Source organism: Neovison vison, chromosome 6 (assembly GCF_020171115.1).
Source record: "Neovison vison isolate M4711 chromosome 6, ASM_NN_V1, whole genome shotgun sequence".
Classification (NCBI taxonomy): domain Eukaryota; kingdom Metazoa; phylum Chordata; class Mammalia; order Carnivora; family Mustelidae; genus Neogale; species Neogale vison.
The window spans coordinates 30,617,771-30,637,271 of NC_058096.1; the positions used below are offsets into that span (position 1 = coordinate 30,617,771).

The 19,501-nt window shown below is 37.3% G+C and overlaps 1 protein-coding gene across 20 annotated transcripts in view; it reads left to right on the forward strand.

Moving 5' to 3' along the window:
• ROBO2 (roundabout guidance receptor 2) overlaps positions 1-19,501 on the forward strand; it is a 1,684,719-nt gene that overhangs the window by 1,504,722 nt on the left and 160,496 nt on the right. For all 20 annotated transcript variants that reach the window (XM_044251123.1, XM_044251119.1, XM_044251120.1 and 17 more), the window contains 3 exons: positions 3,121-3,278; positions 6,053-6,173; positions 18,625-18,763. In XM_044251123.1, the coding sequence (XP_044107058.1) occupies positions 3,121-3,278; positions 6,053-6,173; positions 18,625-18,763 (418 nt within the window). The remainder of the gene's footprint in view (positions 1-3,120; positions 3,279-6,052; positions 6,174-18,624; positions 18,764-19,501) is intronic.

Genomic DNA, 19,501 nt, shown 5'->3' on the forward strand with positions numbered 1-19,501 from the left:
CCTTGCTTTGGCTTACTTGTCAAATTCCATCAAAAATATAGCTCTCTCAATTCTTTCTACAATAGGGGCTCAGGAGAAAAAAAAATACAGGCTTAATTTGGATTTGCTTCACTTTTCTACATTTACAAGACCATTTTGCTTCCCTTCACCCAAAATACATGAATTCTTTACTACAGGGAATACTTTCTTTTCTTTATCACCTGCAATAAAGTATAGAGCAAAATCCAAGGCATGAAAAATTAGAACAAAAATTGGAGACAAGAGTTATTTATTTATTATTATTATTTTAGATTTTATATATTTAGTTGACAGAAAGAACTCACAAGTAGGCAGAGAGGCAGGCAGAAAGAGAGGGGGGAAGAAGGCTGCCTGCTGAGCAGAGAGCCCAAGGCGGTATTAAATCCCAGGACCCTGAGATCATGACTAGAGCCAAAGACAGAGGCTTAACCCACTGAAGCCACTCAGGTGCCCTATTATTTTGTTTTATCTTGCTTATATTAAGGAATGGCTCTACAAACCTTGGACACATGTAAGCCAACATCAGAACATACCTATCCTTTTTTTGCAGTTTGAAAAGAGTAAAAATGGCTTTACTTTTTGCTAAGAGTAAGTTTGCAGTCTTCTGTGTTAGGACCTGATGAAAAGGATGTGTTCCCTTTGACTGTTTTCTTTTGAGAGAAAGAAGAAACCCATTTTAATATCCCAAAGACTTAGGGTAAAAGAAATGGTATCACTAAGCAAAAAAATGAATTAACTGAATGCTGTACAAACCCCAAAGAGCATTTTCCCAGTTGAAGAGGGTACAGTACCAATTATACTATTATCTCACCCTACTCTCTGGGTGAATAGTCTGAAAGCCTAAAATTACAGTTGATGTTAGATTTCTTGGCTTCATTTGCAAATTGGAGTCATTTTCTTTTTTGTGAATGCCATAAACACATGTTATATTGTTTAAGAGAGTAGCAGTCCTTAGTTTGTTATGATATTTTTCTCCTTTTTGTCCTCCATGTCAAAGGGCCTTTATTATTTTTTTTCTTAATTTGTCTTATTGCAAATGGATGTAACACTCTGTTTCTGAATGATTTGCAATGGCCTGAAGTACCATTTGAGCAGAGGCTTTTTGGCATGTCATCTTTTAGGGAGGCCAGCTCTAGAGAAGGTCCTTCAACTGGCCAGATGTGTCAGATTGAGGGACTGCCAAAACACCATTTGTTGCCAGTTCCGGATATGGTTGGGGTGCTCACCACTCTGTTACCATATTTTTGCATGTCTTAACATTGCATAAATAGGCAGCTGTTCTGTATTTAGAATATAAATGAGTCACCAGCTTGCTTTCCCAGGAGGATTTACCTGCAAAAGGGAACCACAGTGTTAACCCCTTCCCATCCCCCTGCCTGAATGTCACATTTAAATGCACAGTTCTCTAAGCCCATTCAGAAGCAAATCCTTATGCATATAAATCACACCTCTCCTGCCAGTGAGACAAGAGAACCAAAAAATGTGCAGTTCACCGTGCTAAAACGGAACACATTTCCTTAGCAGCAAAAGCAGTAAATTAATCAGCTTATAAACTGGGAGTGAGCAATTTGTGCTGAATTCTTTCTTACTGTTCCTTCAATAGGAGAAGAGGCTCTCTAATCTTGTAAAGGCCATGACTTCATTAAGATGGAAACCCCTGTTAAAGGATGTGTTGCAAGAGACAAGAGAAGAGAAGCCCTAAAAGTCCCTCAGTTGTCTCTCTGGAGCTATTTTCAGGCCAGGGAATTTTTATTTATTTGGAGAATGACAATTAACCCAGAGACTTTGCCCAACAAAGGAGCAGAGTGCGGAAGTAGGTCTCATTATAGGACACTAAAGGCAGTTGGTGTGTGACCCAATCCACATTTGTACCAGATGATTCATAACAGGCTAGCAGAAGCTACCTAATTTCCATCTCAAACAGCTTGACCAATTTATGGATAAACATAGATATAAGACACTGTATGTGCCTATGTTCATGAGTGTGTGTGTGTGTGTGTGTGTGCACGCACGCATGCGTGCTTATGTGTGTTTTCCCTTCAATACGCTTAGGAAATAAAGTTGTCAGTGTTGGAATACAAAGGAATAGCAAAGTCAAGGTGGTTAGAAAAAGCAGAGGCAGTTGAGGTATATGGTATAGGTCCCGCCTCAACTACTTTTTTGAAGGTTTCCCCTAACATAGTTTATTTGCTAAGGAAATCCAGCATTCTGCAATCTGATAGGGCCAAGTCATTTCTCTGGGCTTTTCATCTTGCCAGCCAAAGAAAAGCACACACAGAGAGATAGGTGACATTTGGAGAGCCAGGCATGCCAGATTTTCGGAGGTTACAATGGAGGTCCAACCTGCTGTTCTCCTAATGAAAGGAGGGGAAATTCAGAGTTCCCAAACTGCTATAAGGGATATCTCCGCTCTGAATGTCACGCTGCCCAGATGTCGCTTGGCAGGTGGAGATGCACGGAGAATGAAAATGTAGCCCTGTGTATGTGGGTGCTAGTGCGTTGCAGGGTGAACAATGAGTCCATCTTCTGAAGTGTAATGAAAACAGTATGGATCTTGTCTCTATTCATGTCACGAGAAAGGGCATTCTCAAAAAGTGTTCACCCCATTTCCTCTCCCAGACCGACACGCATACATGCTCAGAGACCATGCGCGCATGACTTGTTTGGGGGTTTTAAGTATAACTTGACAATTTAGTGTCTTTATAGATATGTATGTACGTATGCTTTTTCGTTACAGGAAATGGGGTCTTGCTGTATATATGATTTTGTACCTTGAGTATTAAATCTCAAAATTGTATCATGAGTCTTTCTTATTTTCCTTACACTTTTCTTATATTTTAAATCAGATTTTGTAGCAAAGATGCATGATCCTACGGTCAGCCATTTCCCTGTTGAACATTTAGGCTGGCTCTAGAATGTTTTAAGAGGGGCACGGCTATGTTTCTTAGGAAATATTTAATTATGATTAGAACAAAGTAAAACCTGAAGTATGAAGTTACCTTTTGTGAGAGAAAGCTACAGTTACTGATTATAACTGTTGATGTACTTATCAACAATGATGTACTCATTGCGTTTTCTTTCATTACCATTGTTTTTCTTCAGTGTTACGAGATGACTTCCGGCAAAATCCCACAGATGTTGTAGTAGCAGCTGGAGAGCCTGCCATCTTGGAGTGCCAACCTCCCAGGGGACACCCAGAACCCACCATCTACTGGAAGAAAGACAAAGTTCGAATTGATGACAAGGAAGAAAGAATAAGTGTGAGTTAAATTAAAATTAACGCCTACAGAGATTGACTATCAAGTATTCAAATGGATATATTTTATTGCTAATAAAATTGTAGACCTGCACTGAATGCTAATTACCATTTACACTGCGTTGAAAGGACTGAAAAAGAGTAACCGAGAACTGAAACTTTAGGATGAGGCTTCAAAGAGACACAAATTATAGAAATCAAGTGTAGATGATATATTAATAATTGTACCAATCTGAATATGAAAAGATATGAATATGTAAATATATATGAATGTGGAAATACATGTATATATATATATATCTTTGCAGTACAAAGATGACAAAGCTCTTAACATCTCAAATGCATCTTTTGATTGTGTAGTATCATGTGAGAGATAAAGGGTAAATGATGGCCCTAAGCCATATTAACTAGAACATTTCTCTTGGCACTATTTCCAAAATTATAAGAAAAAGTAATGTGAGGTAATGGGTACTTCAAGCACCTTTTCCAGTTTTCAGATTTAATATTTATAACAAAAATTTTATACTTGAATTCTTTTAAAAGTTTAAGAGGTATAAAGTAAAATCAAAATATACATAGCTTTTTTGGTTCTGCCATTTAGCTCTTGTAGAACAATAGTCTGCTTTCAAGGAAAACTGATGATTGCGTTCATCATTTTGATTAATATCAAAACGAGACACTCAGAACATTGTAAAGAGATAGAGAAGGGGAATGGCATATTATTTTATGTTTTTAGGTGACCCACTCAGCCTTTGTTTGTGATGCTTATGGGAACCAGTTCACTGAAATAGTAGATAATGCTTCAAAGTTCAGATGCTATTCTTAATATAATTTTTATATTTAGTGCAATTATTGAGAATGAATGTATTTCACTTAAAATATTTTAACTGAACAAATGTGCCATTTCTATAAAAAGTCCATGTAGACTGGTATCTATAATCTTTGAAAGTATCTTATAAAGGAAGTTTTTTTTTTAAATATTTGCATCGTGGTTGTATCATAACATAGAACCAGATAGGCCGTGTAAGAGATCACAATATATATTCACGTGATTCTGGCTTGAACTCTTGACACCGTGAGGATCCACATTGCCAAGGAGAATTTGGTTCTCAGTGGTCTGTGCTTGGATACCAAGCATGGAAATGTGCTCCTGGTGATAGAGTAAAATCACTGTTCAAGGGGTTCTAGTTCATGTTTGCATCATTTAATTATCGCTTTATAAGAAACCACCACAAAATACAGCAACTTATAATAACCATTTTATTTAGACTCTGATTCTTTGGGTAAGATGACAATTCCTTATTCTTGGCCAGCTTGGCTGATTTTCGCTTGGTTTTCTCATGCTTCTGTGGCCTGGTTAAAAGACATGCTGGCAGCTGGATGATCTAGGGTAACTTTACATGTCTGGCCATTGACTTATACTCCTCTGGGCATCTTGCTTCTTCTCATGGCCTCTAATTTTCCAGCAGGCCAGATTAAACTGGTTCCCATCGCGGTCTCAGGATTCCAGCTATAGCAAGGAAAGACAAGTCTCAATTTGAGAACACTTTTCGTCTACTGAAACGTTGATTTAATTTCATTGGTCAAATCAAGTCATATTGCCAAACTCAGCTTTAGAGGGAGGAAAAATGGCCTCCATGGCCATTTTTAAAATGCACAATTTATTATACTCCACTGAACAAGTTGACAGTCTTTTCTTCCCATGTAAAAATAAAATTGAAAGTCCCTTTCTGTGACATTACAAGTATCAGAGCATGAAATATATCCATTGAAAACATACATGGGTTTTGTTTGCCTGTGAGATAAAAGTTAACAGAGGAACCACCATGTTCTTCTCTCCTCTTGAAGAACATTCAGTCATTGTGATGTTAAGATTGTCAAATTGCATAAATACAAAGAAAAAAAATTGGAAAAGAAGCCATGAGATGATACACATACTGAAAATCTAATTCTGCTTCAATATCCTCTTTAACTAATAGACATTTTAACATATGACATTGGTTTATTTGGTCAATAAATGCTTCTCATTTAGGAGACAATCAGGAAGCACCTATTAGAAGTCAATGATTTATACCAACTTGTATTCTCATCATTTAAAAATATATATATTTATTTTTATCCAACCTGCCTTCCTCTTCAGAAATTATCTCATACATACAGTCAAGGTAAGACATAGATAATTAATGCTAACAATTGAAATTTAAGCTCCATGAAGGCAGAGGTTTATTATTATTTGGTTTACCCCTGAATCTCAAGTATTTAGAACACTGCCCAGCCCATAGAGGTAGTCAGTAAGTGGCTTGTTGAATCCCTTGGTGTCTGTTGGATTTCATTATATTACCAAAAGCGGTTATTTAGTGCTTCTTTCTGATAACAAATATCAATAGCAATTCATTCCACCTACTTCAGAGTAAAGACCAACCATTAGGATTTGGTTGAAGTATTCACAAAAAACAGGACCAGACCCAGACAAAAAGGAAAAAGAATGCCTAAAAGCATTTTCTAGAAAGGGAATATGAAGGCTTATCTTTAGGGAGAAATAAAGAGAAGAAAAAAATGCACATGGGTTCCAAAATAGGGAGAAAGTTTTGTGTCTTAGACACTGAGCTATTTCCTTTAGGAAAAAAATATTCTGCTTAAATATTCAAAATTATTTATTAGTCATCTTCTCTTGGCTGTTTATTTTACTTTCCATTTTCTTTCTCTCTTTTCCCCTCCCTCTTTTCTCTTTTTTCTTTTCTTTTTTTTTTCTTTTTTTCTTTTTTTTGATTTTAACAGATCCGTGGTGGAAAACTGATGATCTCCAATACCCGGAAAAGCGATGCAGGGATGTATACCTGTGTTGGCACCAATATGGTGGGAGAAAGAGACAGTGATCCAGCAGAGCTGACTGTCTTTGGTAAAACTCACTTTCAATTCTAAATTGCTATTTATATATACTTCTCCTTTGATGTTTATTATATTCCTTGTTACTAAATATCAGGTTGTATAGGGACAGGTACTTACAACTTATGGTGAGTAATGAAGGACTAGATTTGCCTTGTTTTCTGGTTCTTTCTTCAGATGAAAGATTTCATCTGAAGAAAAATAGAACTTTGAAACAATAATTCATTTATTTTATTCATATATATTTATAGGATTTGCTTTTCATCAGAATGCAAAAATTGATCTTTCTCAAATTCTGTTTGAGGTATTATATCTGTCTAAAATTTATTCACTGTAATGTTCTTATCAAGTATCTTTTATGTGCAAGACAGAGGGTACTTTTTTTGGTTTTCTTCTTTTTTATTAGTGCAGTGCAAACATATTTCACTTGCTTTCTACTTTAAAATTTTTCAAATTGAAATATTTACAGTGTAGCTTTGATTTAAAAAACTAGCTAGCTACATATGCACACACATACATAAATACATACATGTAATCAAAATTAGAAAAAACAAACAAACAAATAAACTGTCTTGCTGATGCAGGCAGGCTTGGTCCAAGAACCCAGGGGAAGATCTCACAGGACCAGCCAAGAGGGTCCTTGGCTTCACTCAGGATAGAAATCTAACGTGAGCCAGAGAAAGTGAAAATAGAGTTTATTGGATAGTGTAAGTGACAGACAGAAGAGCAGACAAAGTGTCTGGGAGACTCGGAAAGAAGAATGAGTTCTGTTGTTGCTTATAGCTAGGGGTTAATATTAGAAAAGAGTCTGGGGTAAGGGCGCCTGGGTGGCTCAGTGGGTTAAGCCTCTGCGTTCGGCTGAGGTCATGATCCCAGGGTCCTGGGATCGAGCCCTGCAACAGGCTCTCTGCTCAGGAGGGAGCCTGACCCCAGACACCCCTCTCTCTGCCTGCCTCTCTGCCTACTTGTGATCTCTGTCAAATGAATAAATAAAATTTAAAAAAAAAAAAAAAGAAAAGAAAAAGAAAAGAAAAGAGTCTGGAGTATGTGTTCCTCCAGGAGTCCAGGGTAGGGTCAATCAAGGGCAAGTACTGGGTGAACAATAGGTGTTACTCCATAAATTACCGAGGGTAGGGGTATTGATGCCAGCATCAGCCACGCTTAGTTTGAAGCTAACATCCTGAAACATTTGGGGATCAGGTTTTCTTAGGTGTTAACAGGTGTTTGGGATCCAAGACAAAACTCAGAATGATTAACTTTCTTGCTACCCCCTTGAAGTGGGAACAGAGCTTCTTTTGGAACATATGCAATATGAGTAAATGGGGCCTCCCAGAAAAACAGTAGAGATGGAAACATTGTACAATGGATTCCCTTCAGCTTCCCTAGTTCATGGCTATTATATTCATGTTTCTTTAGATTTAAGAACCCAGGGACTCTATTGGAGTAACATGATTAATGAACTAAAACTCGATTACACGTGGAGGTGCTTCGGTGGCAACTGGTTGAGCATCAGACTCTTGGTATCAGCTCCAGTCTTGATGGGAGGAGTTGAAGCCCCCCTTTGTGCTCTAGACTGGGCGTGGTACCTCCTTCAGAAAAACAACCCCCCCCACACACACACACGCATATCTTGATTAGATCTGTATCAGAGAAATTGTGGAGAACACACTAGGAAGGAGAGAACAGAGGATTACAAAAATAGCAGAGTAAACAAAAAAGGAAAAGATTATAGGGCAGCTGTGGAAAACTGAAAGAGAAATGAAGTGACAGAAAATTAGGAAAATCTTAACATTTCCTAACGATGTTGGAAAATGAAACATTCCTTTAGAAGTCATTGAGGTCCCATTTAAGTCTATGTAGGAATACACATAAATACACACACGCACACACACACACATATATATACACACACACACATACATATGTGTATCTATCTCTGTCTTGAAAGATTTAACTATTGTTGATATGTGATTTTTTAAAAAGATTTATTTATTTACTTACTTACTTTTGAGACAGTGAGCATGAGAATGTGAGCAGGGGGATGGGCAGAGGAAGAGAGAATCTCCAACACCCAGCAGACTCCCTGCTGTGTGTGGAGCCCAACACGGGGCTCAATCTCATGGCCCTGAGATCATGAGCTGAGCAGAAACCAAGAGTCAGATGCCCAACCAATTGAGCCACCCAGGCGCCCCATATTTTGTGATTTTTTTTTTAACACAACAAATAAGTGTGATTTTTAAATATTTTTTTTGTGCCGGCAAAATAATCTTCTGGGTTTATGAATTATGGAAAGATTTTACTGCTGGTCCTGACTTCAGAACATGTTTGAGGGTAGCTTCAGAGTCCTGCACGCTTTCTGAAAGAAATTTCTTTTGCAGTTTGAGAAGTGCCATCCCGTGGTGTAACGGGAGTGCCACGACGCCAAAGAGCCATATTATGATTTCCATCACATTTAGAGCGTTAAGACGTGCTTTCTGAATATGGACTCGAGTGCAATCCTCTCTTTCCAATCACTCTAAGTACCGAGTAATCTCTGGTAATATTCCTTATGGCTACTAAGCAGCTTGAAGTCCCAAATGACAGAACCCAGAGAAATCCCATAGTTCATTAAAGGAATTGAGTAGTAAAAATAAAATTGTTCAAAGTATGCACGTAAATTTCTGTCCTGCAGAGCTCAGACAAGTATCAGTTTGCCCTTAAATTTCATGCAGTCAGCCTTAAGAGTCTCAAAATGTGTTTTGCTCCATAATGAATAAAATACAGTTTTGCCTGGTAAGATATGAAATTAGTGGTCGCTGAACATTAGCATTGAAAACCCACAAGTGCAGCTGTTCTATTTAAAGAAACACTCATTACTATTTTTCTGTAACTGCCCACAAGCTTTGGAACAGAAAAATGTTGCATTATAACAGTACATACTGCCTTCAGAAGGAAATTGAAAGAGTTTAATATCATTACCCAAGCAATCAGCCTTACCAGAACGTGACTGTGTTATGAAATATTCACCCTATGTTCCCTAATGGTGGGACAAGAACTACAGGAGATCCTTAAATACGGTGGGACTTACAGTGGAACTTCTAAATTATTTTGAAAATAGCTCTAAACCAAAAAGATTGAATTTGTCTAGTGGCCGTACCTCTGGAAGAATTGATTTAAGAAGCTGAGAACGTTTATCTGATCGTGTAAACTAGTCAGAACTGTCCCAAGGGGTTCTAAGTACAATATTAAGTTGGAGGAAAAAAACTCAAAAATTTCCATTACTGATAAGAAAACAACATATCTAGAAATAAAAGATAAAAATAGTAGTGATTGTCCAATTCAAGGACATGACCAGGATTACTTGAGAAAGGTCCCTTCTGTACTTTGCTCAATTCTGAGAGGAAAGAACTAGTGTGCTATGAATAGAGGAGACTTCCTTATGTTATTTTGGTGCTTTTCTGTCCAGTACATGTTTTCTAATAAACTTCTTTACATTTCATCATTGTTAGATATTATTTCTGACCCAGGGTTTATAAACCTATAACTGGTTCCACTTTACCCCTCCCCCACTCTCGATTTTATTCTCAAGTAGCAGCAATTCTCCTTTAAAAAATTTGGCTACTGTAACCTCTCTGTAGCTACAGAAAACTTTTACAGAAAATTAAAATATGTTATACAGAAAAAGTAACCGATAGTATTAATTGTTCAAAAAATATAATTCACTTATAAATGACAAGAAAAACAGCAAAAAGAGTTACAGTAGATCTTGGTTAATACAAAAGCCTTTGGCAAGTATTTGGATTCTTCATTTTCAAATTGTTACTCTGCCATTCGTCATGCATTATTTTTTCTATTAGTTCTTTAATATTTATTGGCCATACGTAACAGCTTGGTTAAGGGGGCAGTACCAAATCTAAAATTAAGAATTAGGCATCACAGTGTTAATGGACACTAAAATCTGAGAAACACTCCAGTTGCCTTCATAAAGAATACTCCCTAATACTTTACATATGTTAATTAACTTCTAAATGTCCTGCAGTCAGAGAAACCAGATGCATAATTAAATTTCTAATTATAGGTAAGTTTGGGCTATCTGTTATCCAAAATTTAAGTGTCAGTTTTAAATAACAATTTTTTAAATGACTTTTATTTATTTATTTTTAAAATATTTTATTTATTTACTTGAGAAGGAGAGGGAGCATGAGGAAGGTGGAGAGGCAGAGGGACAAGCAGACTCCCCACTGAGTGCTGGTCATGAAATCATGACCTGAGCCACAGTCAGACACTTACCCCACTGAGCCACCCAGGTGCCCTTGAAAAGATTTTTTATTTTTTATTTATTTTTATTTTTTAAAGATTTCTATTTATTTATTTGAGAGAGAGAGGGAGAGAGAGTGTACAGAGGAGAGTGAGAGGAGAGCCTGATGCAGGACTTGATCCCAGAACCCTGAGAACATGACGTGAGTGTCAGGCAGATGCTTAACTGACTGAGCCACCCAGGTGCCTGGTCCAATACACACACACATACACATGCACATATGCCTCATCTTTGAGCATTTCTACAAGCCTGTGTTGTTTTTTTTCTTCTGAGATTTATTTCCATGTTACTAAATATGTCCTTATTCTGTAATCTTATGCATTGACTTCCTATTTGTAAGATGATGGTTTGGCTCATTTATATCCCCTTCCCCACCTTCTCACCTCCACTTTCCCTTCTATCTGTCCTTCTGTATATTGACTTTAGAAACGTTGGTTGTATTAAGATTCAGAATTTGAGTTATGATAACCATGTAAATATGAACTGAACTTAGTGTTTGCTATTATGATGGCATTTCTCTTCTGGCATTTATTTGTTCTTGAGTTAGTAATAAACCTATTTTTTTTTCCCTTTTATGGGTGTTTGTCTACATCTGTCATGAGTTCTTGAAATCTCTAAAAGAAGGTTTAAAGTCCTCTAAATTCTACTTAGCTATTAAGTCCCCCTTTGCACAGCCTTCCTGGAGGCCTCAGACCCCCTGCCAATCTGACTGGGCTACTTTAGATCTCCTCCAGAAGCTCATGCTGATGGATATTTATCTCCCTTTTTCTCTCATGCTGGATTCTGTTTCCTGCACTCTGCCTTTGTTTCTGTAAGCCCTGTATCAGAAGAGTGTTTCTCTCCTGCCTTCAGCCTGACTACAGCTTAGAGCAAATTTCAGGGCAAAATGCATGTATTCTTTCTGAAACTTAATTGATACTTCTTTGGCTGATTATAAAATTCTAGTTTAAAAAAACATTGGTCAGAATATTAAAATCACCACTTCAAAATCATTCAGCTTCTGTTGCTGCTCTGAGAAGTCTACTGAGCTTCTGACTCCTATGCGATCAGTTTTCTCTCTTTCTTTCTTTTTTTCTCTCTTTCTGGTTCTAGTACTGTATCATTATTCCAGTGTTCCGAAATGTTTTAATACTATGCCTTCATTTGGCACTTTTTTCATTTATTTGCTGATGAGCAATTGTAATTTAAAAACTCTATCTAAATAATTAAGGGAGTTATACTCTCATATCTTTTTCATTCAGTTTATATGTAAATCATGTATTTGTTAATTTGATGTTAAACCTCCAGGTCTTTTTTTTTTTTTTTCTCTCATTCTTCCTTATTTATTATATTCTGTTCTTGTTTCATGGATAGGTTAAATTCTTTTGCATCTTAGGATCTTACTAATCCTTTTTCAAATATAATTTTCTTGTGATGCTTCCTGCTTTTATTTCTTCTGACTTACTCCCTACCCCCTTTCCTACATTATTGTATCTTTAACACTGGAGGCTTTCTTCAAATGGCCAGTGATCTATTATTGTTCATATTTAACTGCTGTTCACCAAAAAGACTATTGGAATCTCTGTGTCAGTTGATGGCTTTCAGGGTAGGATAATCAAATTGAAAAGTAGCCATTTCATTGGAGATGAATACAGAGGATGGAGCTGGTGATGTTGATTTCCAGTTATTAGAGGAAAGATAATAGGCAGTGGTGGCCTGAGTGTAGTTGAGATACTGGGAGACAAAGCTGTGTGAGAAGAGATCTTGGTACCAAACCTTAGGAAATGTCTAAGTTTTATGGATAACCTGTGGCCCTCATGTAAGAATTCCAAATATAAGGCATCATTAAAATTAAGATAATTATTGAGAGCAATAGAGTTCTTTTAAATACTGTTTACTTGCAAACGTTAGAACAGCAAAATATTTCTTGTTCATTCTCTTATTTAACAAAATTCTACTGAGCACCTCCTATGTGCCAGGCCCTGTTTAAGTGTTTAGTAAAGTAATAAGATGAGTAGCCATACGCCCTGCTCCTGGTGGACCTTTTGCATTACGTTATCAGCAAGAGCATGAAACTACGGTGAGAGAAGCATTTCCTCCTCCGAAAACATTTACCTATGTTTGTCTTTGCTTCACAGGATGATTTCTCTCAGACCAACAAAATTCTTGGCAAGAAAAGAAATTAATGCGCCCAGGATTTATTTAATCACATTCAGACAGACTGATTATCATCTGGTCTGTTTTGGAAGGGCACAATGATTCACATTCAGTGGCTATCATAACCCCATCCCCTCATGCCTGCCCAATTAAATAAAAAGAGACATACTAAGGCTAGCCATCTGACTTCCCATTTTAATAGACACCATAAGGTGGCGAGTGCTTCTGAGTCAGCTGAAGTTAAAGATAAGGTTTACAAGCACTGGTCAGCTCTACTGTCCTTTTATTGCATAGCTGTGGTCGTATGGGACTTAAAGGACTCTACCTACATGATTACTGCTGCAACACCACTTCTGTAATGTCAAACAAAGTTTTTTTTAAACATTGTTAAGATGATCCCAGTAATAGCTGTCATGACACAGCCATTGCCAATTTTATCGCCCAAGTCAAGGACTGCCGGCAGTTGAAAACGGAAATTTGTTCACTGGGGATTTAATTTCCTTCATTGTCCCATGTAAATAAGAAACTTAAGAGAGATTATGCAACCGCATTTCAGACTTAGCATATTTTGTATGAAAGCGAACATTTTGTTTTCAGAACATTATTGACACGACCATAGTGAGACTTGGCATTTGATGTTATTACAGCCCTACAGAGTTGGATTTTCCAGAATGCCAATTTGAGATTAAATTGACCTGACTACTTGAAAGCTGTACTTTACATGGCACCACACTGCCAAACAACACTAACATCTCAAGAGAGATTAACCCTGTAAGCAAGTTATACAGGTGATTCAAATCCAGTTAATCTCACATTAAAAAAAAAAAAATGTTAATTGCATTGGCAAAGACATTGCCTCTGATCACTCAATGGCTATATAATTAGGGATCAGGCCATTCAGAGGGACTCTGATCTAATTGATAAACATTCAGAAAACAGCCCTTGAGATTTCTCCCCCTGATTTTCATATGTGATCAGACATAAGGTGGTAACGTGGAAAAATCAGTGACCTTATTTTACATGCCTCAAAATTAAGTTTGCTCATGATTTAGTAGTTCAAGATGTTTTCACCTATATTTAATTGTGCAAAACTTCCTTCATGGGCATTAATGAGTACTGAATATGATTACTTAGTAACTTACTTTCTAACGCTTATAACTTTGCATTTATTTGCAGATGATTTTGACACAAAACAGCAAACCCCAAGACATTTCCTTGTAATTTTTACAAATTGTGTCTGAAAGGGGCATGGCTTTATGTTTGGCTCATGATAAAGTGGTCACTGCAGTGGCAAAGCCTTCAAAAATATGCTTTCTACCTGGACAACTTATTTGGTCTTTAATATTCATATTTCTAGTTCTCATATGTTCTGGAAATAAAGTCTAGTTAAGGAAACTGGAAAATAATTCTTATAAAAAAACATATTCCATTTAAATAAATGTAGGCAAACCTACAGTTTTTAATATACTGTTTTTTGTAGGCAGTTAAAATTGAGGTAGAAGTGAATTTAGTATAATCAGCAGAAAACAATTGGAATAATGAATAATTCAATTTAGAGACAATTACTGTAATGGGTGCTGTGGAAATTCCCAGAATAATACTTTAAAAATTGTGACCAGACTCTAATGTATTAGTAAATGTCTATATCACTTTGTTGAAAGGTACAACTGAAGATACTCAAGTATGAAACCCAACTTGATGTGCCCTATATGTGCAAATGACTTTTATCTGGCTTATTCTTTGCATGTCTTCCCCCCCCCCATCAATTGAATTACATTTTCCCTCATGAGCCAATGTTAGGCTTCCAAAAATTCTATACCGCATACTCCCCTATGGTTATCTAGTTGCTAGGCAACTAGACTCTGCTTGAGGGCAGAAGGAAATAGTGAAAGTTCATTGCGAAGTTGGCCACCCCTGCTGAGTTCATCAGAACAGCAGCAGGGGATCCTATATCTTCCTTCTTCTTGAAATTATAAATTAGGTGCTTCCACGTGTCCCCATACAAAACAGTGGGGCTTAGAACACATAGGATAGCCAAAAAACCCTCAAGGATTTGAGGTGTCCCAAGGACAGTGTCCCAAGGATGAAGAAACAACTTTGCCTTTAATAACTCTGGTATTGTAACAAATCTAATGTAAAGTTTGCCCTTTGGATTAATTACATTCATATGTTGCAATTTTGAGACAAGTAGCATCTTAAAGGAAGCATACAAAAATTTGGCCTGAAAAATATCCATGTGTGTTTTAATGGAACTAGTCTCACATACTGTTACAGAAATTGATTAGTTAATTAATTTAGTAGTAGTATCATGTCATGAAAATTTTCTGTGTTACATAGATGACAGAGAGAGAGGGATAACTTTATCATTCCAATGACCTGCTAGTTTAGCAACATATGAATCTGCCACAATTTTTCTTAAAAACACTCATTTTCCAATACTCCCAGTGTTGCTACAATGATCCTATGTAGTTCTTTTTTTGTTGCAATTATCAATTATCAAAATTATTCTTTTCTCCAATATTCACATTTTCTTTCTTTTTCTTATTGATCATTAATGTTGCCATGTCCATCTTATTTCTGATTTTAGTAAGCATGTTTTTAGCATATTATTTTTAAAAAGTTTTGCATTTGATTTCTGATAAAATATCTTCCCCATGCTTAAGAAGTTTTGATTCCTTTTTATTCATTTTTTAAATCCAAGAGAGCTTTTCAATATCTACAGATGTAATCATATTTTTTTCTTTTTCCCTTCTAATATGTAAGCAGCCTCCTTTATCTTCTTTTTTTTTTTTTTAAGATTTACTTATTTGACAGAGACACAGTAAGAGAAGGAACACAAACAGGGGGAGTGGAGTGGGAGAGGGAGCAGCAGGCTTCTTGCTGAGCAGGGAGCCCAATGTGGGACTTGGTCCTAGGACCCTGGGATCATGACCTGAGCCAAAGGCAGGAGCTTAACAACTAAGCCACCCAGGTGCCCCAGAAACCTGACCACAGTGGTATAAGGATAAGGTGTTCATTTTTCTCCTATCTACCTTTTTTTGTGTGATGAAAGGATCCACGCACACATACACACACACACACACACACACCATAACCATACTCCACCTGCCAATCTGTTCCAATTTGCTAAATAGAAATGAGGATCTTTCTAGACTTTTCTTCTTCAACGACTTCACATCTGACTGATCCCTCAGTTCTGTTATCTCTTCATTCCGTCCCCTTATCCATAGAACCACTCTATCAGTCAAACGCTGAAATAATTTCTTACAAAAACCATTTGACCTAATTCACTATTTCATGTTTCTCTTCCAGTTCTTCTTCCACAGACCTGCCGACACAGTCTTTTCCGCATGTTATTAAAAATGTTGCTTCTTTATTTAAAACCCTTCAGCAGCTCTCTTACACTCCCAGGGCAGAACTCCTATTCCTTGACATGGCCTATAAGACCCTTCATGGTCTCGCCATTCCCTAACTAGCTTTGTCTGTCCAACTAGCTTCATCTCCCTGATGAAACCAAGCTCTTCACCAGCAACCAAGCTCAAAGTCTGCCATAGGAAAAGCTGTGTTAACATGTGCTAAATGGAAGAACAGATAAGGAGAATGACTTCTCCATACACTAGGTTGCAGCCCAACACCCCCATTAGAGTCAGAGTGGGCAGGAAGAGTCTACTGACAGATGATTTCTCAATCTCAAGCCATATTAACAGTGGCTTAGCTTTCTTTTAACCTTTAATCCTGCTCTCTGTGCTCATGATTCACTTGTGCTGTTAGCATTCCAAGCATTCACACAGGGATACTGTACTTACCCTGTTGCCCATTTGCCACCACAAACAACGGCTCAACTGTTCAACCGGCCACTGCTAAAATAGTTTTTTGGAGCACAGAGTGTCCAGGGTTCAAAAGGATAATGCTAAATCGGGGCACCCTAGTGACTCAGTCAGTTGAGGAACCGACTCTTGATTTTTGTCTCAGGTCGTGATCTTGGGGTTGTGGAATGGAGCCCTGAGACAGTCTCCATGCTCAGTGCGGAGTCTGCCTGTCCCTTTCCCTCTGCTCCTCCCCAATTCATGCTCTCCTCTCTTTCTTTCAAATAAACAAATAAAAAAGGATGATAGTAAATCATTCCATCCTACATGCAGATTTATTCTGCTGTCTTTGAGGGAGGGGGCTCTAGCTGCTAATTGATTCTGACTACCTAAAATCTTTAGGAGAAACCTTTTTTTTCCTTCCAAGTTTTTATGGGTTATTTCTAAATTCTGTGTTTAAAAAAGCACTCCATGGGGGCACCTGTGTGGCTCAGTGGGTTAAAGCCTCTGCCTTCAGCTCAAGTCATGATCCCGGGGTTCTGGGATCAAGCCCCACATCTGGCTCTCTGCTCTGTGGGGAGCCTGCTTCTCTCTCTCTCTCTCTCTGCGCCTTTCTGCCTACTTGTGATCTTTGTCAAATAAATAAATAAAATTAAAAAAAAAAAAAAAAGCACTCCATGAAAAGTTCTGTTTGCCTGTTTCACAGCTTGGGATTTTGAGGTCTCAGAGTGCAAATACGTAAGCATATGCAGGCTGCTCTTTTAGAGAAAATTTTGATCCATACTGTCAGCTTCACTGGGGAGAGATGGAGTTGTCTTCCTTCTGAATGCCAATGATTGTTGACTTTACTGCAATACTATATGTCTCCTGCAACTTACGCATTTATTTTATAAATACAGATCTTTATTTAGACAATAAAATTATATACTTCCTTCCTATACTCTTAATATATGCTATTTGAAGTGATTTATTTTCTTTAAAGTTTCCTTGCTAAATATGTTTTCGTTTTGTTGCCATTTGTTTGACGTTTTTAAATTGGGTTTGAAACTAAAGTCTTAAGTGACTAAATATGGCCATATGGCCAGATAAACTGTGTCAATTCCCAATGGATTTCATCTTTCTTTTCCCTGACTTCTCTTTCTACTTCAGTAAGTAGCACTATTGGACTCTCTATGATTTGGAGACATGTGCTAATAAATACTTAAATGGTAATGTTTCCTGTATCAGACCATTGTCAGAAAGGGAAGAAACTAGATAAGAACTTACAGTGCTTAGAAATCCATAAAGCAACCGTGTTTTATATTTCTGTTAGGTGGTAATATGTTTATGGACCGGGATTGATTGTTTTCCTAGCCTTCTGTAGAGGGGTACTGAAATGCAGAGTAAGGAGAATAGGTGCAAAGTAACAACAAAGAAAATAAAGTAGAAGAGAATGAAATCAGAGTACTAGAAAAATAAACATAAAAGTTAGGTAAAGAAAAAATCTGGAACACTAAGAAGATCATTGGAAGCGATCCCAGAAAACTATAGATGATGATAAATAGTTCAATCATTATTAATATCAGTGTTTTTGACTTGAGAAAAAGTCAGATTGACAGCTTATTTATTTAAGAAAAAAATCAGGGAGAGAGATTTTTTATACATGAAGTGAAAACATTCATGGATATTTGGGGTCCTTGTGAAATGATAGCCTATCTGGGAAAATTTAGATAACACTGATATGTGAGAGCACAATGTTTTTGTTCGTCTTCTCTAACATTCTTTTTTTTTTAAGTCGTTATTTTAACTCTGGTTAACGCTAGAGTTCTCTCTTGATGGAGAATTAAGATTAGTTTCCTTTTTGATATTTTCCATTGGTTTCAACTCTTAACTTTCTCATTCAGCCATTGTGATAGATTCAAGTGCTCATTTTTTATCTCTTTCTTTCTTTCTGTGGAATTCAGTGTTCAGATTTTTTATGACAGGATTTACATGATTTGGCTCAGGAATTCATTGAAAAATCAATTTAATATTTTCCGAAAGACTGTGTGGTGTTCCATATAAACCAGAGCTACCTCTGTATTCCAAAATATTTTATTTTATTCAATTACATTGGATTCAAAAGGTCTAATCAAGACACATTCGAGATACAGAGTTCTGTTTTTTCTATAATGTACTTAAAACATGCACAACATTCATTTTGTTTTACCATTGTTGCTTTTTTTTTTTCTTCTTTCCTTCCTAAGAACGACCCACATTTCTCAGGAGGCCAATTAACCAGGTGGTGCTGGAGGAAGAAGCTGTAGAATTCCGTTGTCAGGTCCAGGGAGATCCTCAACCAACTGTGCGATGGAAAAAGGATGATGCCGACTTGCCAAGAGGAAGGTAAGGACATCATACGCGTGGAAAATTGTTAGATGACCACCGAACAATTAGGAAGAAAAAGACATCCCAATCGTACCACCGAACACTCTTATAGCCCAGTGTATTATTTCCACACATATGGTTTTTACATCTGTGAGCCACGTAGCTGCTGTTTAATAATATGCCAAAGTCCTCCAGGCTTTTACTGTCACTCGTTCATCAAATTTTCACATAAATGCCCGATCCGCCACTCCATCTACTGTCCCCAACTATCAGCGATGCTGAAGTGGCCCTTTCCAGGTCTGCCATTCTGCTCCTGGTGAACTCTTGATTACCTAGCCTAATTGCCTCCAATGACTGCTCTGCAACTGTGATACCTCTCTGTCTGCTGGCTACTGCCTGCCTCCCTTGGTTGTCCAGAGCCTCACTAAGCAAAGTGAGCTTTGTGCTGCGTGTAGCTTCTGGAGTGAAGCAGAAGTTTCGTGTACAACACAATAGTGAAAAGGCAGTGAATACTTGACATCACTATCCACACAGGGAATTGGTCACTTAGGGACTGCCTGCCACTTTCTCGGTCTCCATCTCTTCATGGAGATCTTTTCTTCCATCTGTTTTCTATGCTTCCTATTACCCAATCCCAAACCCAGCCATTCAACTCTCTAGGGGAAGTCCAAAACTGCTTGTCATCCTTTTATCAAAATATTTGACTTTTTGGTTGTCTAAAATCTTTCTAAGACCTTGCCCTTTATGACCAAATGA